This window comes from Dipodomys ordii, unplaced genomic scaffold (genome assembly GCF_000151885.1).
Source record: "Dipodomys ordii isolate 6190 unplaced genomic scaffold, Dord_2.0 Scaffold72, whole genome shotgun sequence".
Lineage (NCBI taxonomy): Eukaryota > Metazoa > Chordata > Mammalia > Rodentia > Heteromyidae > Dipodomys > Dipodomys ordii.
In genome coordinates this window covers 3,358,363-3,384,728 of record NW_012267288.1, presented here as the reverse complement: position 1 = coordinate 3,384,728, position 26,366 = coordinate 3,358,363, and the positions used below count along the sequence as shown (strand labels likewise).

General features: G+C 35.0%; 1 protein-coding gene across 1 annotated transcript in view; it reads left to right on the top strand.

Annotated features, from left to right (window-relative positions):
- The window catches only part of Hdac9 (histone deacetylase 9), a 679,511-nt gene that overhangs the window by 425,742 nt on the left and 227,403 nt on the right, over positions 1-26,366 (top strand). The window contains exons 13-14 of the mRNA XM_013024045.1: positions 11,438-11,618; positions 22,948-23,081. Coding sequence (XP_012879499.1) covers positions 11,438-11,618; positions 22,948-23,081 — 315 coding nt within the window. The remainder of the gene's footprint in view (positions 1-11,437; positions 11,619-22,947; positions 23,082-26,366) is intronic.

The window sequence follows — 26,366 nt, the reverse complement described above, 5'->3', positions numbered from 1 at the left end:
GAAGATGCTAGTCCAGGCCATTGTACAATTCCATCTTCCTCTGGGCTGTCACATAATTAAAATAATTTCAATCTGCTTTCTTGAACATTGCTTCTACAGGCGATTGTAAAAATGGAGCAGCTGAAAGGCAATTGAAGGAACAAAAATATAACTTAAAAAAATCTTTTCTATTGTGAAAGAAATTACTCATTGTGGGCTAGTCCCTTATTTAATTTCAAAATTTGAGTGTGGTTTCTTTTGTGTAATGGGATAAAGTTTCCACTGGTGTAAAGGGATGATTTTTCAAGTGCACTCCAAAGTGCTTGGATGATGCAGTTTTCTAAAGCAATCATTCTTGCACAGATACAAAAGCATAGTGTAACCAAATTACTATTTTCTCAGGGAATCCTTCTATCTGGTTTGCAAGTCTACTGGAAGCTTTATAAACTCTGGATATACAAAGTGACATCTTCCAGCATTATACCCAATTGAGGAATGATGTTGTGAAAAAAATCAGCTCCATGATAGGCCAATTGCAATGTTGAACCCAACAATCCCTAGGCCTCAATCCAGAATCCATACATTAACAGGATGTTAATGTTAATCCTACTGCACATGCTCATTAACTAATCGCAGCTCCTCTGGTTCTGTTAGCAATGGGCATGCTGAGAGCTTTGTAGTGCTCTATTACCCTCAGTCCTGCCTTCTGAGTCATATCACTGTTTTTGAACTCCTCATGAGTTTAATATGTTGGTAATATCTGATATGCAAAAAATTACCTCTACTATGTGTGTCTGAGCATGCATGTGTGCATGTGTGCATGCGTGAGTGTGTGTGTGTGTGTGTGTGTGTGCATTCTCTTTCCTGGCATGAAAAATTTGCTAAACAAAAACTCGTGTCTGGATTAAGAACCTGAGGAGAAGGAAGGAGCTTATCCTTTCTGGAAGTGGCCATGGAAAGGGGATAGAATATTGCAGCTGCCTTGGGTTTGACTTCTGTCTGATACAAAAGGACAACTTCTTGACACTGAAAGGAAGGCTGGCAGGAAGTAAGGAGCACAAACCTGTTAGTCCAACCTCTCCTGTGCAGTGCACCATACTGTACAGGAGAATTCAGAATGTTGCCCTTGCTCTTGGGAGGGAGGAAAGATAAGAATCCTTCTGTATTGGTAAAATGATGGAGAAAAGCACAGTGCATCCTTCTGAATTTTTATTTCATACCAAACAAGCATTTCACCGGACATCAGTGGCTCACACCTGTAATCCTAGCTACTCAGTAGGCTGATATCTGAGGAATGCGGTTCAAAGCCAGTCTGGGCAGGAAACTCTGTGAGACTTATCTCCAACAAACCAAGTGGAAGTGGCGATGTGGCTCCAGTTGTAGAGTGCTCACCTTGAGCTGATGAGCTGAGGGATAACATCCAGGCCCAGAGTTCAAGCCCCATTACTTAAATAAATAAAATAAAATAAAAGAAGCGCATTTCATCTTGCATGTCATGCATGCTGGTCTACTATTCTTTTGTTGCAAGCAAAAATATTTTAACATGTTTAGATCTATCTGCATGTATCTAATTAGTTGATGATTATATAATTACATAGCTGCATAAACAAATATAATCATTCATGTTTATTAAATGTATCATTGTAGTACATGATATATTACTAATGTATTATATATTACAAAATCTCACACAACCAGATGTCAGTAAATGTGAGATAAAAATTAAACACTTAGAATGAAAGTTCACTTTGAGTTAATGGGATAGGAAGTTGGGGTGTTGTGATGGAACAAGTGTCATTTTTTACTGTTTTGTTCACCTATAATTCACACCATGCAGCTGACACAATTCAACCAGCTAGTATATTTAACAGAAACCACCTATCCGGGTCAGTGTAGAACACTTTTACCACAACAAGTACATGTGATTAGTCATTTCCTATGCCCCCATAGCCTCAAACCACCACTTGTCTACTTTTTGCACCCTTAAATCTGACTACTCTGAAAGCATTTTGTATAACTCTATTTGTATAATTTATAATTTCTTGTCACTGACTTCTCGCAAAGACATATTTTCAAAGTTCATCCACAGTACATGTCCACCATGAATCAGTGCCTTATTCCTTTACAAGGTTGGAAAACCTTCCATTATAGAGCTGTGTTTTATTTACGTATTCAACTGATGGGCTTTGGGGTAGTTTCTATTTGTCTGTCATTAAAAGCACTGCTATGAACATTTATGTACAAGTCATACAGAAGTAAACATTTAAAATGGATGTGTATGTATGGTAGCTCTATGTTTAACTTTCTGTAGAGTGTAAATTATTTTTCAAAGTGACTGCACTGCTTTACAATCTTACCAAAATGTGTGGAAGTTCCTATATTTTTGCAAGTCCCTCAGCACTTGCTGCTCCCTTGTTGTTAAGCCATTCTAGTTCATGTGATGTTGGATTTCACCGTGGTTTTGATTTTGATGTTGAACATCTCTCACTTGCTTTATATTTTGTAAAGAAGTGTCTACTCAGACATTGACCCATTTTTAAAGTCAGGCTGCCTTTTTATGATGGCTTGGTGAGTTAGTTGTAAGGATTCTCTCTAGATTCTAGATACAAAATTTTTTCCAGGAAGGATCTTGAAATATTTTCTCTGACTTGTCAAGTTATCTTTTCACTTTACTTGAAGGTATCCTTTGAAGCATAACATGATGTCTTATTAATCTCCATAGGATTTAGGATGATCACACATATCCTAAGATTATAGCTATATTCATATTTTAATATATAATTATTTTCATCCTTATTTTTTCTTATAGATGTATCATAGCACCTTAGCCTGGAAGCATAGCTCAAGTAGTAGAGCACCAGTCATGAGCAAGAGAGCTGAAGGAAAGCCCAAGGCCCTGATTTCACACCCTGGTATCAGCATGTATACACAAAAACAGAATTATGTATAGTATCTCTATTAGTTAGAGTCGCAAAATTGAAAAATAATATCCTATATGCCCATGTACAGATAATTGGCTAATTCCATTATGGATATTCACTCAATGAAATCAAATCATAGTTTTGATTCTGAATTTTCTGCTAGTGCTGGGGTTTGAACTTGGCGTGGGCCCTGTGCTTTCTAGGCTCATTCACTCCACTCACACTCCAGCCTGGCTTTCTGTTGGTTATTTTGGAGATCGAGCCTCTCAGACTTTTCTGCCTGTTTGGCATTGGACCTCAATCTTCTGTTTTTTGTTTTTGTTTTTGTGTTCAGACTCCTGACTAGCTAGGATTCTAGGTGTATACAACCAGCATCCAGTTTGATTCATCATTAAGCTTGTGGCTCTTTTCTTGCGATGCCATTTTCTGACAATAATTTGTTCAGACTCTGTAGTTTTTTTTTCCGTCATCACTTTTTTTTGTAGTTTATATACTATTACTCAGTATTTTGTGTTGTTAAACAAAATGTTAAAAAATGAATTTTATTACCCTGATCACCTTTCAGCAACTTTCAGTGATAATAAGTATCTTCATATTATTTTGTGTCCAGCCCCACTATTTATCTATAGAACTTTTTTTTTAAGCTTTCCACGTTAAACCTCCCTCCCTCAGCCCTTAGTATCCACTATTCTATTTTCTGTATGAAACTGGCTATTTGAATTGCTTCTCATAAGTGGAATCATGAGGAATTTGACTTTTGTGTGAGGTTTGTTTCAATTAGCATAATGCTTTCCATGTTGTAGCCTGTGTCAGAATTTCCTTCCTTTGTAAGGGTGAGTAATAATCCATTATCGATGTTAATTCTCTACTTGGTTGGCACTTGCTTATTGTAGTGGTCAATTTTGTAATTACTCATGTGAGTTGTCCTTGCAAGAATGTCTATTGGTTGAAAATTCAGTACATCTTCAATCAAGTGAACTGTTTTATTTAAGTCTTCTCCAACTTCAATAGTTTTCCAAAAATTTGTTTTAAGAAAAACTCCCTATGTTGTGGATTTTCCAGCTTTTCCCAGTAGCCCTGCCAATTTACCTTTAAAATTTTGTGTTCATGTTATCAGGCAGCCACAAGTTTAGAAGAATGCTTTTGTTGATTGAATATTTTTATTATATTATACTCTTCTTCTGTACCTGATACTTTTCACTTAAAGTCTATTTTGTGTTATGGTCTGCACAAGGATTTTGATTCTTTTGTTATTTTAGTATTTATTTTGTATTTCTTCATAGATCTTTCAATTTCAACATTGGTCTGCCAAGTAGTTTGGCTGCATTCATCACTGAGCTGGTAAATTGAATACTTTCATATCAACTGATGTACAAAGATTTTGTTTCCAACATCTTACTTTGTGGTTTATATTCAGTCTATTCAGTGCTTCATTTTTTTCTCCACTTAATTTTAGATTGTTGGTTTTACTTCTTTAAAAATATTTTTCTGTTTACTTTAGATTTATGCATATTATTTCTATTTATTTAATAGCTACCCTTAAATTATTAACATGCATATTTAACTTCACAAAGTCTAAAATTAACCCAGATTTCTACAGTATGACTGTCAGCAAAGATTGTAAATATGTAAATGCCCCTGGCATTTCATGTAATTCTCTAGAGATATTTATACTTCTACTTTTTTGTAAAGACAATATTTCTAAAATTCAAAGCACTGTGAGCCAATAAGAAAATTGCATTTACTCAACACCAAAGATATAATAGAAAAATGGTTTAGAAATACGATTTTAAATGAAGGCATTGTGCTTTTTATTCCTTATGTTTTTTTATTTCTTCCATAAGCTTCTTCTTTTTCATGTTTAAGTCTTATTTTCTATGAAAATGTGTTCAAATAATTGTGATTACCTCAAATCTAAACTTGATTTTATTATCAATGCCTGCTAAAGTTGTATTATGATATTGATGATAGCCAATGAGTAACCACCCACATGTCTGGAAATAACACAGTCATTCAGAACAAAGTGAAAATCCAGAAGCCATAAAATAGGTTTCTGGGCAATAGCAATAGGAAAGCAAAGGAAAACAGAGACAAGCAAAAAATCACACAAAAAATAGAACCCTAAAATTTTTCCTACCTCACATGTGTATTACTCATTGTCATCATTAGAAAGCTACCTCCAGATAAATATTTCACCTTAAACCAGAACATTATGCTTGTTATACAGAGATTTTAGTAACCATTTTTACTCCACAATGGAGAAAGGTAGAAGCAAAAATCACTAAGCAACATAGAGTATTTCACAAAATAGGTGCAACTTACTCTCTGTGAAAGTAAGTTGACAGCTTTTGTCAGTGAAGAGGTATGGATAGTGTTCAGGCACAGTGTGATAAAGGCTTAAATAAGGAAAATTTATCCTAAATATCTCAGTAAAACAGGAATGTTTTCCTGAATTCAAACTAACCAAACCACATCAATGCTCCAATTAAAATAAAGTCTTCAAATAAGGACTAATGTATAGACAAGAAATACCAAAGGGGGAGGTAACAATGCTCCTTAGAAAATGTACTCATTAGCCTGGCACTGGTGGCTCATGCCTGTAATCCTAGCTACTCAGGAGGCTGAGATCTGAGAATCACAATTCAAAGCCAGCCCAGGCAGGAAAGTTTGTGAGACTCTTATCTCCAATCAACCACTAGAAATTAGGAAGTGGCACGGTGGCTCAAGTGGTAGAGTGCTTTCCTTGAGCTGAAGAGTGCAAGGGCAGCACCCAAGCCCAGAGTTCAAGCCCCACGGCAAACAAAACAAAACTATATATATACATATACATATATATATATATATATATATATATACACACACACACACTAATTACCTTACTCATGTAACTGTAATCCCTCTGTACACTATTTTTACAATAAAAAAGTATTTAAAAAGAAAAGAAATAGACTTACTATATTATGCTTAAAATATTTTAATCAAAGTGATTTAGGATAGTATGTTTACTATTTACTCAAGGGACATGCATTTAATGTCCCTCAATCAACAAAATATTAATTTGAGTTTTTCTTTCAATAACAGCTTTTAACCTATTTGACACTTAATTTTGTAACAAGGCAAAAAAGAAAACTATTTTCAGACTTAAAATGACAAGGAATAACGATGGCTGAAATTCTTTTTAGTAAAGGAATTTCTTTTTTTTAATTTTATTTTATTGTAAAGATGTTGTACAGAGGGGTTACAGTTACATGAGTAAGTAAGATAATGAGTACGTTTCTTGTAGAGCATAGTAAGGGAGTCTCTAATAGGAAAAAGACATGAAGGAAACACTTCAACTGATCTCAATTACAACAGAAAGAAACATAATCTCAGTTGTCAGCTCCGAGAATGATGATATGACTTTTATTCCTACAGAAGGATATCCATCAGAAATATCACTCACTGGGTCATCATTTTCTGATTTATAGTAACTCATATACACTATCATAATTTGTGGCTTCTTGGATATTTATAACTTTCCCTCTATATTAGAAATCATACTCTATTTGTAAAAATGCATAGTTCTAGAAAACCATTTTTGATACTGAACAATTTTTTCTTCCTGTTATAGTCCTGTTTTTGGACATATTTAATGTCTATCTGCTTGTAAGTTTTGTGATTATGAAACTATCTTAATTAAGCATTTGAGAGATTTGACTATGTAGTTTAAATAAACTTTACTATTTTTTCAATTAAAAGTTTAACAGATATGATAGGCAGAAATCTTGGAAACCACATAAAAGTACAAAAAACAAATAGTCCTCAAACCATTTTCCTTCAGGCTTTCTTGGCTCAAACACTAATTAATTTCAGGGTATTGTCTTTTGGTAGTTGTAATTATAGATTGCACTTTATTCTCTCTCCCTTGACTATTTAATTTTATGATTGCTTATAATATATTTTCTTGTTTGGTTGTATATTCCTATTTGTTGATTGATTGAACATATATTAATGCTACTTACGTATAAAAACATGAATGAGAATATGTAATAGACAAAGTTCATAGCTTCATGAAACCTATTTATGAGAGAGAATGTACTTACATTTAGCGTGTGAATCAAAAAGATCAGGAGACATAATTAAACCCAACACATAGTCTTTTGTCTTCCACTTGAAACAGATATCAGATAAAACTTATGTGCAATTCATAAATAGGTACTGTCAAGCAAATAGTTATTTGTCTCTTATATACATTGCTATACTTCTAAGTGCAATATTGGGTTAGTAGTATGTGTTTGCTAGGTTAGGAAATTTTTGTATTAAGGTACAAAATTTTTAGCATGTTTGTGAGTTACAAAGTATTACTCCATTTTACAAGCCATTTTATAATTTATATTTCATATACTTCAAGCACAAATTCTTATTTATCTTCTAGAAAACATAAGAAAATATATAAAATATAGCAGAATATATGTTAACAGATGATTTACAGTCTTACTTCAAAAGACTGACACCTTCACACACATTTCATATGCATTCACATTATATGCACATACACACATCTATACACACATATCTAGGACTTGCTCTCTTCTTTACCTGGTTAATTGCAATTTATTCTTCACATTTCAAATTGAATATTACTTTTCCAGATAAAAGTTCCCTAGACCTTCTTCATCAACTTTATATGCTTTATATGCTTCAAAGTACCTTGATATTTTCCTATATAATAATCCATATATTATAATTCAATGACTCTTATAAATTGTATTTACTGCTTCACAAGATGATAAGAACAAGGAATTGCAGTGATCAAAGTACTAGATGAATATAAACTCCAGAAATAGTGACTGCTTGCAATAATTTGAAAGTATGATAGCCTGTGGTAGGAAAAAATGAGAAGGAAAACCAAAGTATGATAGGAATGTGATACATACAGAAATGTCACTTAATGTGGTACTCAAAAAATGCTTTAAAATTTAGAGCTGATTGTGGCAGGTGTGTATCAGTGATAAATGGGCAGCTTTGCAAGCATTTATCAAGAAGCGTAGGAAGGTGGGCTGGTAGAAGCATGAATGATGAACATCAAGATAGCAAGAAGATGTAACAAACACAATGCCCAAATACTTTAAGGGGCCACCAAACATTTTGAAATTTAATTTCTTAGAAAAAAGAAATAAAATATAGGGTTGGATGTGTGACTTGGTTGGTAGAGTGCTAGCAAGTGAGAAAGTGACCACAAGTCCAGGTCTTGGAACAAGTAAAGAAAAGCAAAGAAATAAAATACAATAATGATAATGAATATACAATAATGAATCCAATGTAGATATAAAATATAATTTATTATATTTTTTTGAGAAAGAAATAACGAGAGCCAGAGAGGTAATATTGCCAATGACTTGAGAACACCCGAATTAGCTTTGGGACTTTATGTACAATGTTAAGGGTTTTTTTTTTTTTTCTTGAACACAGGGCCTGGGCACTGTTTCAGAGCTCCTTTGCTCAAGGCTAGCACTCTACCACTTTGGGCTAGCGTGCCACTTCTGGTTTTTGAGTAGTTAATTGGAGATATAAGTCTTATTAGGACTTATCTGCCTGGACAGGCTTCAAATTGCAATCCTCAGATCCCAGCTTCTTGAGTAGCTAGGATTATAAGCATGAGCCACCGGCACCTGGCAATATTAAGTATTTTGAATCTAGGAAAAATCATAAAGATAATGGCTGTAAATGTAAGTTGTCCTCTGATACAGTAGAACTTAAATGACTGCTGAGAAGATTCTTCAAACTTGGACTTTCTTAGATTTTGGTGTCAACCTTTGGCTTATAGCAGGCTTTAGGAAAAAAATTCTTTGGGACTGGCTGGTTCAGATGGACAGTGATCAATTCATTCATTTATATGGCAACTAAATATATTACTGAAAGGAGACTGAGATGGATAATACAAACATCCTAATAAACATTTATCTATCCGCTTTATATCATATGCAGAAAATGTTCCTTTTCCTGACATAATTATGCATTTTTATTTCTACACTTATAAACTCCAAGATAGTTGGGATTGTGTTAACCATATTGTTATTCTCTCAGGACGTTAAACATGAAGGCACCCAAGAATATAAGAGCAGTTCTTGTAATGGTGTTAAATGTATCATAACTACAATGATATTGCCAGCTAAGCCATCCCATTCATCAGAACAAATGCCCCAAACCTGAGTATATGACAAAATACCTTCCAAATAAATAATGATTTGAATATTCTACAGGACTAAATGACAATACATATATGAATTATAACTTGTTTTTAGTTTCTCTGTGTATATGTGTGTGTGTTTATGTATGCTAGTCTTGAGGCTTGAAGCTACTTTGCTCTACCACAAGAACCACCGCTCCACTTCTGACTTTTTGATGCTTAATTAGAGATAAGAGTCTCACAGATTTCCCTCCCCAGACTGGCTTCAAATCCCAATCCTCAGATCTCAGCCTCCTGAGTAAACAGGATTACAGGTATGAGCCATTGGTACTTGGTTTATTTTAAGTGGTTTTTAATGTCTTCTGAATTAGGAAATCCCTGACTATATTGCATAGATATTTAAAGGGTTATAGCCAAATATTTAGCTTTTGTATTTGATGGATTTGTATTGTAGCTCATGTATTTATATGTAGCGATAGTTCATATAATTTTCAGAGAAAGACATGATTGCATAAAACTACATACTATGTATGGAGTACAGTGTTTGCTTGTAGATTAGTGAGTTTATGCATTAACTTTATACAGTTAGGATCTGTCAGGTCTTGTTCTGGAAATCCAGGGAAAGCATGTTTTATAATGACTTCTGTGGTATTAAGGAGACAGCTCTCCTAATTGGTTGATTAAAGGAAACCTTGCTAAAGAGAGGTGAGATGTGTATGCAGTGCTAAAAGTGTGTGAATTCTGTCCAGGTGGATCAAAGCAATAACATGGAATTTTTTTATATCACAGAAAATAAACTTGGATTTTAAAACCTTCATTAATCTTGGAGCATTATTTTACTTATCTATGGCCAATGATTATTATATTGTGTACCACGTTTCAGCTGTCTTCCCTGCTCTTTAGGAATGATATATAAAATGTAGCAGAATGCTACAAACTCATGCCTGTAATCCTAGGTGGTGGGTGGCTCACACCTGTAATCCTAGCTACTCAGGAAGCAGAGATCAAAGGATTGTGGTTCAAAGCCAGCCCTTGCAAAAAATCCACAAGACTCTGTAATCTCTAATAAATTACCAAATAGCCAGAAGTGGAGCTGCAGCCAAAATGGTAGAGTGCTAGCCTTCAGCAAAAAGACGCTTAAGGACAGTGCCAAGGCTGTGAATTGAAGCCCCAGGACTGGTACCAAATATAGCATAAAGATTATATATTCCTTGCTGTTGATGAGTTGAAATATTCACTGTGTAATTTAATGATTAATTAGTTGCCGATCTATGTTTGAGAGATTATCTCTCTTGGAGACAGAAGAAAGGACGTAACTAAATCTTCCACAAGTTTCTGAATTTTTGTTTTTTGATTGGACAGCTTGAAAAATATAAACGATATTCTGGTTACTGGTAGCTCAGCCTGTAATCTTAGCTATTTAGGAGGCTGAGATCTGAGGATTGCAGTTCAAAGGCAGCCCGAGCAGTTAAGTCTGTGAGATTTTTATCAACAATAAACTACCAAAAAAAAAGCCAGATGTGGAGCTGTGGCTCAAGTGATAGAGCCTTGTGAAAAGAGGCTCACGGATAGTTCAAGCCCCAGAACCAGCACAAGGAGAAGGAAGGCAAGGAGGAAAGGAGGAAAGGAGAAAGGGAGGAAGGGAAGAAGGATGGAAGGAAGGGAGGAAGGATGGAAGGAAGGAAGAAAAGAACGAAGGGAGAGAGAGAGAAAAAGAAAGATATGAAGAATAAAATCTTGCTAAATCTTTGAAAATCAATCTAATATTCCATAAAGGCAACCAATAATTTCCATATACTGTGTACACCATGGAATTTCATTGCTCTGCACCACACTGTTCTACAAAACCTGAAAGGTATCAACACACAGCCATTTCACTGGGAATCTTTTGAGGCATGCTGAAATAATCGTTAACAATATCCCTGATAGAAACCTGGGATAGAATTTCCAGTAGTGAGCTTCTTAGGCAGTTGGAAAACAATGGAACTGTTTTTATGCACCATTCTGCAACCATTCTTGGGGCTTGTATGCAGGCCCTTCTATCCAGGTAGGAAGAGCAAGCGGATGTTACTCGAGAGGTTAAAGGTCTGTTTCTTTCCATCAGTTCAAACTGACAGCCATCCGGCATCACCTCCTCCATAGCCAGGCAGCTAGGCCCTGGCTGTCAGTGTGAACACATCTGTTGAATGAATTTATTGACTGGATCTTGTTTTTTCTCTCCCCTTCTCTATTTTTTTCCCTCTTCTTTTTTCCTTCACACCGTTTATTATGTCACTGACCTGATGAACTTAATTTGTTGACATGCCGCTCTGTGTCTCCCTCAATGCTGGGCTCACGTTTCTTCCTACTGTGTTCTTTTCTTTGGCAGCAGCCCTTCCCGGAGGCCCCGCACACACGTGCGCTCTCAGGGCGCCCGGCTCAGCTGGCTGTGGTTGGCATGGATGGATTAGAGAAGCATCGGCTCCTCTCCAGGACTCAGTCTTCCCCTGCTGCCTCCATGTTACCTCTCCCTGCAGTGGACCACCCCCTCCAGCCTGGCTCAGCAACTGGTAGGAATCCCCAAAGACTCTCTCTAATAGGCAGGCGAAATGCACCGGGTCTTGTAGGATTAGCCGATTTAAATGCTCTGAATAACTCCAATGGCAGAACGCTTCATTTTAACCCAATGCAACCCAAATTTTATGAGGTTATATTGGCCACAAGACAAACAGCACATCTGATAAATCTTGGGCTTAGTATTAATAGCCTCATAAATTGTTATCATTCCAGAGTCTGGAAAATGCATCAACAGGTGCATGGTCCCCTTTGGAAGTTAAAAAAAATCGCTACCACATTCTTTAGCAGAGTGCTACAGTCTCTTGCCTTCCACTGAGAAATTTATGATGCTTGACTTCTTCATTTGGCTCTACAGAATGTCCTTTCCTCATTTTTTTTTCTTGCGTTGTTTCAATGATTTTGTTTCTGACCTTCCCATACAAATGGCATGTGTCAGTCAGGATACAAAGACAGACCTTGCTTTATTCTATGTATGCTCGTTTCATTTCCATTTATTGTGGTACCTCTGGGTGGGCTTTTTGATCAATCTCTTCCTTAGCCTACAGCTGTGTTTGATATTTCAGAACCTGGCTACAGAAGAAAATAAGCCAGATCATTCTGAGGCCAGAAGAAGGTCAACCCTGGAACACATATAAAAACAAAAAAAAAAAGTGGGGGAAGAAGTGCTTCCCAAAGAAACTGTGCTACCAACATATGTCTAGATAATCATTTCTGTTTATCTGCTGTGCCTCATTTTAGCTTCATGCTCTGAAACTGTTGCTGATCAAATGAACAATACTGCAGAGCTCAAGGAAACTCATAATTTGGAAGTAGGAAGGGGGGAATTTATATGTAACCCTCCTAAAGGCTCTCATGGGCTGATTTATTTTTTAATCTTTTTTTTTCAGTATCCGGAACTTGCTTCTTGTGGTATCTGTGACCTTATGAAAGCCTTTGTGCTTGTAAAATTTAAAATACCATCTTAGGAATCATGTTCCCAACCTTTTACATCATCATTTCTTTAAAAATCAACTTGAATGAAATAGCCAAGTTATTTAACTGTGATAGTGTGCATAGGAGCTACCTTTTATAATATGTTATACCACAAGACAGCATTAATATAGAAGCTACCTGCTGCTCATGTTTCTTTCACCACACTAGCTGGAACCTCTGATCACTTTACTTCCGGGAGTTAGCAAAACCTGCTCAGACATCCTGGACCACCCAGGAATGTCACCAGGTATGAATGGAAGCTTTTGGGATCAATCATGGCTGGTACTATGCTTGTTTAGCAAGCAAAATAAGAAATACATTATACAGGACTTTCTTTTTTTTTAAATATGGCAAACCAGTGGATTTAAGATTACATACTTGTATGGCTCATGCCCATAGTCCCAGCTACTATGGAGGGAGGCTGGTATCTGAGTATTGTGCTTCAAGTCTATGAGACCTCCATTGCTGAAATAACTAGCAAAAAGCCAGACTAGAGGCTTAAGTGGTAGAGCATCAGCAGTGAGCAAGTGAGGTAAGCAAGAGAACTCAAGGTCCCAAGTTCAAGCCCTTGAGTTCAAACACCTGTACTGACATATACACAAGAGAATCAATGAATCTCTCAATTCATTTGTTCTAAAGCTAGCTCTCATACAGCCTTAATATTTCAAAAAACAAAGACTATTACCATCCTATAATAATAATGATATTGACTAAATAAATGATATTGACTAAAATAGATTCCTTGATTTAAAAAATGAGCTTAATTATCTATCAATCAATCAATCAATCAATCAATCAATCTATCTATCTATCTATCTATCTATCTATCTATCTATCTATCTATCTATCTATCTATCTATCTAAGTTTAGTGTTACTCTGTGCTGCTGGCTCTTCTTGTAATGCTAAAGATAGTTTCTTTCCTTGGTTTAAAGGATATACTTTGTTTTTCATTTTTTGGTTTGTTTGCTTTGCTGTAGATTTTTCTTTTGTGCGTGTGTGGTGGCAGGGAGCTTTACTTGGGGACTCGAACTCTTGCTTGGCTTTTCTGCTCAAGGCCAGCACTCTACCATTTGAACCACCATTCCAATTCTGGCTTTTTTGCTGGTTAATTGGATGAGAATCTTATGAACTTTTCTGTCCCAGATGGCTTTGAATACAGTTCCTCAGACCTCAGCCTCCTGAATAATGAGGGCTATAGGGGTGAACTATTAATGCCTGGCTAGAGGATATACTTTGGTTTTCTCCACTTCTCATATGTTTCTTTTGATATGAATGTAACAAGGTACACGAATATGAGAGAAATGAGAAGAGGTGAGAGAGATACTGCATGGTTGAGAAAATAGTGTTTTGAAATGGGCTCGATATGTTGACCTTAGAAAACTCTAGGCAAAAGTACATACTATAAATTAAAGAACTTAAACATGACCTAACTCAAACCTGATCATTCAAACTAAAGATTAGACCAGTTCAGATAATTAGGTTCTTTTCCATGTCAGAATTCTACTATTTGTCAGTGTACATACTCCAAAACTGAAAGTTAAGTCTCTTTTCATATTTGATGTGTTTTCTTGAACAATTTCTTATCTAAATTGAAGCTTGCATACTTATATATTTTAAAATATAATTATAATTATTATATTATATATATTATTATATATTACATATTATATATATTATATTATAATATAATTATTATTATAGGCATTCTATGTAAGTGTTACTCAAATAAGTAAAACATATAGCATAAATTTCATAGTAAACAGTTTGGAATTTTCTAGTGCAAGAAAAAAGTATTGAAAGTAAAAATTACTTTAAAATAATTACTCTGCTGCCTGGTGACTAAGTAGTTTATAATTATCTATCTATCTATCTCTCTATCAATCTATCCTGCAAATTTTTATAATCTACATTATCTTGTATTATGTTTTTCTCCTTTTGATTTTTAAAAATAATCTTTAATTCAGATGTAAATTCTAAAGGCTTTCATTTCTATTATGAGTGAATACGTATTTTAAAAATTAAACATCTTTGCTGGACACTCATGGGCCATGCCTATAATTCTGGCTGCTCAGGAGGCAGACATATGAAGACTGTGGTTTGAAGCCAGCCCTGGCAGGAAAGTCTGTGAGACTCTGAAGAATTAACAACCAAAAAGCTTGAAGTAAAGCTGTGTCTCAAGTGTAAGAACACTAGCCTTGAGCAAAAAAGTACAGGGTCAGTGCCTAAGCTCTGAGTTCATGTCCCAGAACTAGCACACACACACACACACACACACACACACACACACACACACACAAGAATTTAACTTCTTTCTATAGACTTTTTATTATCTATTGTACATATGCTAAAGCCTATAAAAAGTATATTCTTTGAGAATACATTTATTTTCAGAAGAAAAGCATACACACTCAAGATCTGTTCCTTTAAGAGTAAGAAGGAATGAAACAGCACATTCTGATACAGTGTAGTTGGTTTCAACCTATTTTATAGAGCTATACTGAAAAGTCATCTAACACTTAGACTTGTGTGATTTTTCAGCCACATCCTTCAACCCTTCACCATCAGTGTAGATCCTCAGTAGCTAGTTACCACACCCTTCTTTTAGTTTTGTAAGAAAAATACAAATTTCCAGGTAGGAAATGCCTAAGTCTAGACAGTTAAGAAAGATGCAGTGTCCAATACGTGTCTTTTGAGGTGCTAGACAGACTCCAGAAGAAACCCTAGGATATAACCAACTCACAGTGGCCTGCAGAGGTTTAGAGGCTGTATCTCCAAGATGGCACAAAGAACTTGAGTTCTTGTAGCTGCTGTAGTGATAATGAAGATGGTGAATGGTAAAGATCACCTACCACACTCTCATTTGGATTTTAATGCTATAGTTAAATGTAGGTAATAACCAATTTAGAATAGCTGTTAAATTAGATTTAAAGATAAGGAAAGGCATTCATATTCATTTCAGGTAATTAAGAGCATGTGTTTGCTTTCTCTACCAATGTGTTTACTTTCTCTTTTTACTCAACTGTTCTTGACAATGATGAAATTTTGCCCTTCTGACAAGAGAATAGGTAACAGATGTTAATATTGTGTTAATTTGTGTAAAATGGCATTCATAAAAAAAAACTATTAACAATTTCACTAGCTTCATCTTCTCTATCAAAAATCAAAAGACTTCTCTCAATTCAAATCTATTTAAATAAATCCCTTATAACATTATCCTTTAAGATAGAGTCTAACATGAAATAGAATCATCATGCTGAAATGAAAGTCATTAAAGTCATTAAAATAATTTAATATGTCTCAAATAGATGTTTATTCAGAGGCAAATCATAATGGAAAATCAAATATGTTTAAATATTTCAATCTAAGTACAGCACTATTGGCCTTTTCTCTAATTTTTTTTAAGTTAAAGTTGTTTAATTCCACTTAATCCTTCAAGTTATTCAGGTTTTGGTTTCAATGTTATTTCCTTTAGAAAGCTTTACTTAGTCAACTAAATCCAAACTATTCTGTCATGTTTCTTTATAACAGACTGTATTTCTCCATCAAAAAATTAGGTTATTTATTTATTTATTCTAGTCTGTAAAGGAAGACTGTTTTTTGTTCTTTCTAACCCTAGCACGAAGGTACATTACTAGCACATGAGATGGTTTACTTACACACACACACACACACACACACACACACACACATACACACACCCTATCAAATGAGATAGAAAACAGCATTATGACGAACATTTCTAGCTATTTACTCATACGGTACTCTTTAGTTATGTGAGGTTTCTTCAGTTATTCCTGCTTTCCAGTTATTCACTAAGTCTGATTTTCTCCTCTGAAAGCCACAGGTTTTAAATTTTATTTTTCTTTCCTATTGTTATCTGTAACTAGTTGTCATGTCATTTCATGTCATTCAACATGTCACCCTTTCCACCATGTTCCCCATCTAAAGATTTTGTTTAGCTATTTTGTGTCTGACTTCCAAATTTTTAACCTCATTGTGTATGTCTCTTTGTCTTTTTGTTTAAATTCCAAGAGCATCTCAAATTTATAATGTAGCACTGATCTAGTTTTGTGAAATGTGAATTCCTGCCTTTTTATCTCCAAGATCTATGTTAATTTTGTTGCCTTTCTAATTTCCTTACAATTCCTACTTATCCATTATCTTTTGCTTATTCCATTGTATATTACATTTAGTTTGACCTTGACCTTTAGCTGTGACTACTGTTTTATCCATCATTTGTTTGACATTTGAAGATGCTAAAGCATTTTTTTCTGAAATCTTATTTTGGTTAGTCATGTTCACTGAGCTAGGTAGTAGTTAAATGTCCTCTATAGTTTCTGTAGAATACTGTCATGAGCTCTGATCATTTTTTACTTTAGTTTTGATTACTCATTCCTGTATGTGAAAAAATCTCTCCAGATATTTAGCCAACAAATGTGAATTATGTTTGGCTTCCCTTTTTTTTTTCCAGTTTACATGCTTGTTGGCTCTCTGTTTTGGCTCTGTAGGTGAATGGCAACCTTTAATCCATTTCATAGGCTCCAATAGACTTCCATAGAAATTGGAAGGCCAATGGTGGAAATTTCTTCTTCCCACTTCCTTTCCACCTGATACTTTGATAATAAGAATTACATAAAAAGCAAAAACAAACAAACAAAAAAACAAAATTATAAACCTTAGTGATGTTCTTATCTAATAAAAGGCGCAATTGATCAATATTTTTAAAATCATTTCTAGATATTACTTTATTTGCCTAACTGACATATTAAGATTCCTACATAAGTCACACTATTTGATCATTTGGTTTATGTCTTCCAGATTTAAAATATGACAAATATTGCAAGTAGTAAAATGTATGGTAGAAAAGGAAAAATAAGGCAAGGTATACCTTATGGAAAGATTAGAATTTTAGACATAAAAGACACTTGTAGCTGTTATGGGAACATTTTTGAAGTTGTTAGAAATGACTGTTGTTTCAAAATATAGTCAGTACTCAATATCTATAGAGGTTGATTCAAGGACTCCCAATAGATACCAAACCCCTTATACAGAATGGCAAATATAGCCTACACAAATCCCCTGTATACCTTAAATTATGTCTAGATTACTTGTGATGCCTAGCTCAATGTAAATAACTATGTAAACAGTTGGTCAATTATATTGTTTCAAAGATAGGAACAAGGTAAAATTGTACATGTTCAGTACAGATGTGATTTTTTCCTCGATATTTCTGATTCACAGTTGAATCTGTAACTGTAGAATTTATGAATATAAAGAACTGGCTGAAGTCTCTTTTATCCATTTTAGTAATTCTACCATTTGCTGGTCACATTGTCATTTTATTTCTAAGACATCTCTGACCTCACAAATTTTTCTTTCCTAGAAAACATTGATTTAGAAATACTTGTCATCAGCTGGGTGCTGCTGGCTCATGCCTATAATCCTAACAATGAGGAGGTTGAGTTCTAAGGATGTGGTTCAAAGCCAACCCAGGCAAGAATGTCTGTGAGACTCTTATCTCCACTAAAAACTACCTAAAAAGCTAGAAGTGGAGCTTTGACTTAAGTGTTAGAGTGCTAGCCTTGAGCAAAGAAGCTCAGGGACAGTGCCCATGACCAGCACCAAAACAAAAAACAACTTGTCATAGGCCTGGCACTGGTGAGTCATGTCAGTAATAATAGCTACTTAGGAGGCTAACATCTGTGGATTGCAGTTCAAAGCCAGCCCAGACAGGAAAGTCCATGAGACTGATTTCTGACTAACTTCCAAAAAAGCTGGAAATAGAGCGTGTGGCTCAACCTGGTAGAGCATCAGCCTTGAGCACAAAAGCCCAGGCCCTGAGTTCAAACCCCAAGACCAGCACACATCAAATACAATATTTGTCATATAATTTCTTCATGCATGTGTCACTTCTACTACTAAATTATAAGTTAGGCATGCTAAAATAAGGCTTGAAATACAAGTATTAAAACTGGCTATTAGATATAAGCCCTTGATGAGAAATGCCATTATGTTTCTCTGTGTCCCAGTTCCTTAGCCCTAGAAATAGTTTATTACATTTGTTTAACGAACATCTTGGGAAAGTGTAACTCTCATGTATCAGAAATGCCGGAGATTGTTCATTGTTAGGAGCTAGAGTATTTTGTCTAAAGATGCTGAACTCAACTTTCTGAACCAAGCTGGTCTCAATAGACTTAGTGTAATCATGTAGGAGTGATTTTTATGAGTAACAAATGACCTACCTATATGTAATGATTAAAGAAGAGAAACACACCGCGTTTAATCCTTCAAATATACTACCTCATTAAATAAAACTGAAATCCAGAGCAAACACAAAATTCCAAATGCATCTAAAAAACAATCTAAACATCTCAGGAAGGTTTTATTTTAAAACATATTATTAGGATTAAAATGCAGGTAAAGATATTAAGATTCTTTTACATAACTTAAAATCTTGTCTAATTAATCAAGATAAACATTGCTCAACTTGCATTGCAAGTGGTAATCAGTCAGGGAGAAAGAGTCAAACCAAAGTAGAATTCCATATGAACCCCAAAGAGAAGAGCAGGCTTATTTCTCACCCCATAAGTTTCTGTTTTTAAAGAAAAAAAAGAAAGGTAAGGCATGGAGATGAAGAATGAGGTTAAAGTCTCACCTTGCAGCCTACCTGTTAACACCTCATTGATACATCATTAAGATGAGTCAGTGGAGGCTTGGGGTTCCAGATTTTATTTATTTCTCCTTAAATTTGAATGTCTTTCCAAGAGCTCCTGGACTTTGTATTATAATCTCCAGATACCTGGCAATACTTCCTAGCTACCATAACTTGTTTCACAAGTTTCTGTTTCTTGGCAGTGAATTCGAGGGAAAATGTTGTTAAAGGGGAAAAATTACAATGGAAGTGATTGTGGACATATCTAGAGGTGAAATTGAAAAAGATAAGCAAATAGTAATCAAAATGTATACTCCTGAATATTATTCAAAATAGGCAGATAACTTTTGGTTTCCATATTGTTAAGATATCAATTATTTTTGTGGTTGGCACTTGTAGTTGAAAGTTAAATTGTTAAATTGCTCCTGTTTATGTAATAGCAACTAATAATTGCTTGATAAATCTGAGCTGTTAAAACACATCTGTGTAAGATATCTAAGATTTGTGTAAGTTTTTCTTTTGAATATTATTCTCCATGTCTGTTTGCCTCCCTGAATTTTATATATGGCTTTTTAAATGTCATCCCATTTGACTTTATGCAAAAATCCTATTGGATTTTGGACAAAGTGAAAAAGTGGACATTGTGTAAAATAGTTGTAGAAATACAAAGCTAAATTTACTTAATGCCTATAGTAGAGGTACTTGTTCATTGGAAGAAAGGCATATCTAGTAGAACGTAGAATGTTAAGGAGGAAAGGCAACATAAACTTTAGAAGGCCAAGAAAATGCACAAATTAGATTCAGCAGGAAAAGCAGACAAGTTTGTGAGGGAAATATTTGTGTCTTTAATTCATTCATTGCACCATACTTTAGAGGACTTTTCAGAGAACCTTTTTCCAAACATGATTTCAGACTGGTAATTCAAAGTAATCCATAGATCTAACCATCTAAGTAAAAAAAAAGTACACGTAACAAAATTTTATAACTATTATAAAATTGTCATTGATGCTCTGGAGGAAATTTAGAGGAAGCTCAGAAATCAGACACAGTAGTAGAAGATGTAGTTTAGTGGTCTCAGAAATGCTTTGTTGGAGAAGTCACATTTAAAAAGCCATTGTAATTATGTGAGTGTAACATAAAGAATCTCAGTGAGTGCTGTTGATCAACAGGAAGTTGGAGGTTTGGGAAGGAGAAATAGGCTGATAAGGGTGTGGATAGAGTGGGGTCAATGAGGAGGGTAAATGAGGATGAATATGATTGAGACATCTTGTTTGTAGGCAAGTAAATTAAAGAACGAGGTCCATGGAGCTTGTGTTGAAAAGCAGGGAGAAGGGTAAGGGGGAATTATAGAGGGGGTAAGATTGATAGGTATTAGTATTATGTGTGTGTGTGTGTGTGTGTGTGTGTGTGTGTGTGTGTGAATGTGTCACAATAGATCGACCCGTTTGTACAATTACTGTATTCTAATACAAAAACATAAACAAATAAGTAAGTAGTCTTGAAGAATAGGAAGAAATTTTATGGATGAAGGTTGGAGTAATGGAGATCAGAAGAATTTCTGGAATAGAAGGAACAGAGTTATGAGGATGCAACACTGACATGGTTTTGATGTTTTTGAGGAATAGAGGAAGGAGTGCTAGAGATGAAGGCAGGTGGTATGTGTAGTGAAGGTGGAGAGGTAGGCAGGGGCAGTAGCTGTGCTGTCCTTGGGGCATTTCAATCTCCTCAGCAAAGTCCCGTAAGTATTTAAGCAAAAGTAGCTAATGCAGTGTGGCCAATGCAATGGAGTGAAAGTCAGGTAGCTAGTTACAATGCTACTACAGGAGTTCAGATTAGTGATAATGGTTCTTGGGATTATGTGTGCTTTGGGCAGTGGAGATAAGAAATGAATGATTCAATATCTGTTTTGGAGGGGAAGCAGGCTCTTCCTTAGTTTCTAGGAGTGGAAATGTCAAGAGGACCCTAACGTTTCTGGCATGAGTAATGAGGAATCCTGATGTCCTTTGTGAAAGGGGGAAAACTGAGTGCAGTTCTCGCTTTATGAAAGCCATAAGATACTTACGTGAAAGTTTGGAAGGGCAACTGAGGAATAAAGCATGCATGTATGCTGCTCAGAAGACAGGCCAATACTTAGGATGAAAATATTAGTTGGTCAAGGACAGGCAAAAAGACAGGTTTTGAAGTAATTTGAGTCTTAACAATGGACATTATTTAGATCCATAAAACACTATTTTTTCTTTTACATAATTTTTACCACATGGCTTCAAAATGCATATGTCATTCTTCTGCTTGAATTTAGCACACTCAAGGGAAAATAGTCTCCCAACAATCCTCTAACACAATAATGTGAGCCAAAAGAAGAAAATTTATTTAATTAAACTTACTTTGCAATATAAATTACTGGTACTTATCTGCTCTTAAACTTATCTTTTGTCTTTTTTTTCTTATCATGTATACTTCGCCTGATCCCCCACATCCCCCAAAAATCTACTCTGATAGTCATTCATTGGCAGAGATTTGATAGGTTCAATAATTTCTTATGCCAAACAATTTTGTAAGCAACATGTTTCTCCCCAAGGAATAAGCTTATGGGTAGAAAGCCTCTTAAAATGTTCCAGAGTTATAATTGTCCTCTAACTTGTTGCTTCAAAAAGTCATATTTTATGCACCCTTAATAATTCATTTCATCAAACTCTCATAGACTCTTTCCCATAGCAGGATCTAATTAAATCATGACAAGCTAAGCTCTGATGGTGGATTTTATTTATTATCTATGAAACCTCTACTAAATTTTGAAAAATTAAATTTATTGAATTTTTAAAAATATCCTGATTCAGAAATAATTTGTGGTATATTTTTACATATTAATTATATTTACTTTTAAATTATATTTTTGTTTCTTATACATATATATATATACATGATTATATTCTTCATGATTATATGCTTCATCCTTTATTGTCAGATAATTCCTCCTCCATCCTTGACATTCATTTTAAAAAGAATTGGCTCAAGTATACCATAATATTGTAAGAATAACACTAGCCATGTTTATGTAACAGCCTGAATTATAAGGAAAAAAAAGTTAGCAAGAAGAAACTTTTCTGTTCAACCTTGATGAATCTGTATTACAGTAGAGGGAAGGAGTTGGAAATTTTTCCAGTTTATTCCAAGAACAGATCCCTAATGTAAATTATGACTGTTAAATTTGCTTATTCATTCTAGGGCCTCTTTATGACCCACACCATTTTCAATTACAAAAAAAAATTCTCATTCAATAGATTCATGATTTAAAAACACATCTCATTTTGCGACTTTGACAAGAAAATTTAAGTGTCTACTGAATTATTTGCCAAGAAACAATTCAGAATGATCTTATGCACTAGTTATATTAGTTTATAGAATATATATTTTTATAAATGTGTATGAAATTTCTTTAACTGTCACCTTTAATATTACTTTGAAGGGTCAGGAAACTAAAATCTAGGTTCTGGTCATGCCATGAGTTGAAGGTTTTCACATATATGAAGATGAAGATATACGTGAACTAGCTATCTCTTACGTGGACCTGAGACCTTTGTGATACAGATTATTTCTCTTTTTTGTGAAATTTACTTTGGGAAGAGTAGCTTTTTGGAGTATCTTGACTAGCTTGTATCATTACTCAATCTTGGGCTGTGCTTCCTTTGTCTTGAAGGAATTGCCTATGATCCCCTGATGCTGAAGCACCAGTGCATTTGTGGCAGTTCCACCACCCACCCAGAGCACGCTGGAAGAATACAGAGCATCTGGTCACGGCTACAAGAAACTGGGCTGCTAAATAAATGTGAGGTAATCCTGAATTGGCCACACTCTTTGACTTACTTAAATAAATCATGTAAAGAGGTCAGTATTCATTTCAGTAGTAGTAGAAAATGTTAACCACATAGTGCAAACAGGGTGATTGATGGTTCCTCATAGACACAAATAGCACAGGACTTACCAGCTGACTCTGAGCTAGACACACAGTAGGTACTCAGGGTGAATGGACTGAGCAGAGCCAGATGTGAATATTCTGTTGTGACTTTTACTATGTACATATGGTGGCAATATTTTTTACAAATAGGCAACATTTACTGAGCTAATTTTTTGAGAAATTAACTTTACAAAGTGCTAAGGAATAGTTGTTCTTTCTCAATATGAATTTTGAATTCAAATATATGGTAATTTGACCTCATGGAAATGAATACATTTAAAAGATGAACGGTTACCAAGAAAAGTCTCTTCTGTTCATTGAAGTGACTATTTACTAATATATTTTAAAGTTTATGGTAGAGGTTTGAACATTTTTATTATGTCAGTATTTCTTTAGACTTTGCAAATTGTTAGTGAGTCTCATTTTCACAAAGAAAATTGTGTTTCTTTAGTCTTTCAAAGGCTGATAGACAAATTTGAAATCAATTTGGAAAAACTCACATTGTCAAATTTGCAAAATATGAATTTGATTAGCAGCTACTTATTTACTATGTCTTTTGTTGCCTAAAATCCAGTAACATTCTGCATCTAAATCTGAAACACTTTCTAAATAAATATACCTTCCTTATCTTTTCTCTTCTCATTTGAGCATTTATTAACTTAAAATAACTTCATTGGATCTATATTACATTCTAACTGGAATTTAATTTTCACAGGTAGATAATGTCTGCCCCTGCTCTTATAGACTGACATTGTGATTTGTCCATTGCCTTATAGAGATCAATTATTTGGGAAAAAATTAAATGAATACTATTTTAGTTATAATTATAGCATGAGAACATGGAAACATTGAAACTACATTAAATCTATAAAGAATTTTGGTTGAAATTAAGTTGCTGATGCAGACAGAATGGTCCTCAGGTCAAATGCACTTGTCTATATTTGATAGTTTGAGTTGGATCACTGTGATCTTTCTCTGCACATTACAAAAGAATTGACTGAATATGCCAAAGCCACTCATCTATTGTTTGTTTTTAAGGATAAATGTTTTCTTTATATATTTTCACCTATGGAGATAAACCAGTAGTGATATTTATTGGGTCATTCAGCAGTTAAGATTGTGAATGACTAAACCAAAGCAACTTGTGCCAACTTAGTCTCACAAGTTTATTATGTGTTTAGGATGGAATTATCCAAGTGTTTTTTTGTACTTAAAGTTCTAAGTTGGATAAAATGTATCCTCTACTGAGAAATATGAAGGATATGTGAAGGAAAATGAGCTAGAGTTATTTCCTGCTTCTTTTCTCAGTGAAGACACCTTACCCATCATGTTCCAGTGCCCACCCATTTTACATGTCAGAGGGCTTTCTTCCTCTGGTGAATCTTTTTTTGTTGTTTTTTGGTAGTCCTGGGCTTGAACTCAGGGCACTGTCCCTAGATCTCTTTGGACTCAAGACTAGCACTCTACTACTTGAGCCACAGAGCCACTTCTGGCTTTTTGAGTAGTTTATTTGAGATAAGAGTCTCATGGGGACTTTTCTGTCCCAGCTGGCTTTTACAGATTTCAGTCTTTTGAGTAGCTAGGATTACTGGTGTGAGCCACCAGCGCCTGGCTTCTCTGGTTAAATCTTAAAGCTGTCTTTAGAGAATCTACATTTTTGACAGTGCAATCTAGATCCAAACTATTCTCTTTTTAAAACAATCCCATACTGTATAAATAAAATACAAGCAAGGAGACTTATTCATGGTAGACTGATCGTAACAGGCAAAATGAATTGATTCATGAGATCTTTCCTGACTCCTGTTTGTATCTGCTAGAGATGTTTTCCTGATCAACATTTTTTTTGATGCTTTTGCCAGCTAAGACATTGGTGTTTACATTTCCCCATCCTTGTTTAGGTCTCTGCTGATTTGCTCCCAACCACGCCAAACTGGCAGTGGCTGATCATAGGCTTCTAGTGGTTTTCCTGATTTTCTGAAGGAACAAAGTATACAGATAAAAGGACAGTAGAATGGTTCACATTGTTATTAATGCAAAAAAACCATTATCATTCCTTTCTCACCATATATCATTTTATTATTCAACTCATGTAGCACTGATTGATGTGATATCAACAACATGGTGATCAGTCAAAGGGTCCATCATAGGGATTGAATGATGAAAATAAGGCAAGCATTCCAGTGCCTTGCATCTGGGGAAGGGAAATAACAAAATGCTGAAACAAGGATACAGGTTGACCCATTGTAACAATGAGACATACAAGACACTATGTGGAAAACCAACTTTACAATTTTGGGGCAGGAGAGGGGGGAGGGAGGTGAGGAGGGAAGGGTTAGTAGGAGAAAACAAAGGAGGGGTAACAATGCTCAATAGGAACTTGCAGAGCTTCTGCATGGCAAAGGACATAGCTAGCAAGATCAATAGAAAGTCCACGGATTGCGAGAAGATCTTCACTAGCCATACAAGGGCAAGGGTCTCATATCTAAAATATACCTGGAACTCAAAATATTAAATCCTCCAACAACAAATCCTCAAAGAAACAACTGACCAATAAATAAGTGGGCTAAAGACTTACAGAGAAACTTCTCTGAAGAGGAAAGAAGGATGGCCTATAGACACATGAAGAAATGATCAACCTCCCTAGCCATAAAAGAAATGCAAATTAATTTTTTAAAACCATGAAATTCAGATTTTAAAATCATTAAAACCTAATTCATTTTGAGATATTTAGGACTTTAATATCCTTTTGTATCTTTGACAATTTTTAGGGACATTCAAAATGGAAATTAGAAGTCATTAACTAAGTGCATATTATCTTGAGATATTTAGCTCCATACAAGATAAAAACATCTACAGAGGGGCATCTGGGTTGGTTCCATATCTTAGCTATGGTAAATAATGCTGCATAGTTGTGCTGGTAGCTTTAGCATGGTTTTGTTTGTGATCATTCCGGTAAATACCCAAAAGTGGGATTGCTGGGTCATAGGGGAGCTCTATGTGGAGTTTTTTGAGGAACCTCCATTCTACTTTCCAAAGTGGTTGAACAAGTTTACATTCCCACCAACACAATGGAATTCTATGCCTCCATCAGAAAGAATGACATTGCCCCATTTGTTAGAAAATGGAAAGCAATAACTAGTATATGTCTGAGACAAGCAGAA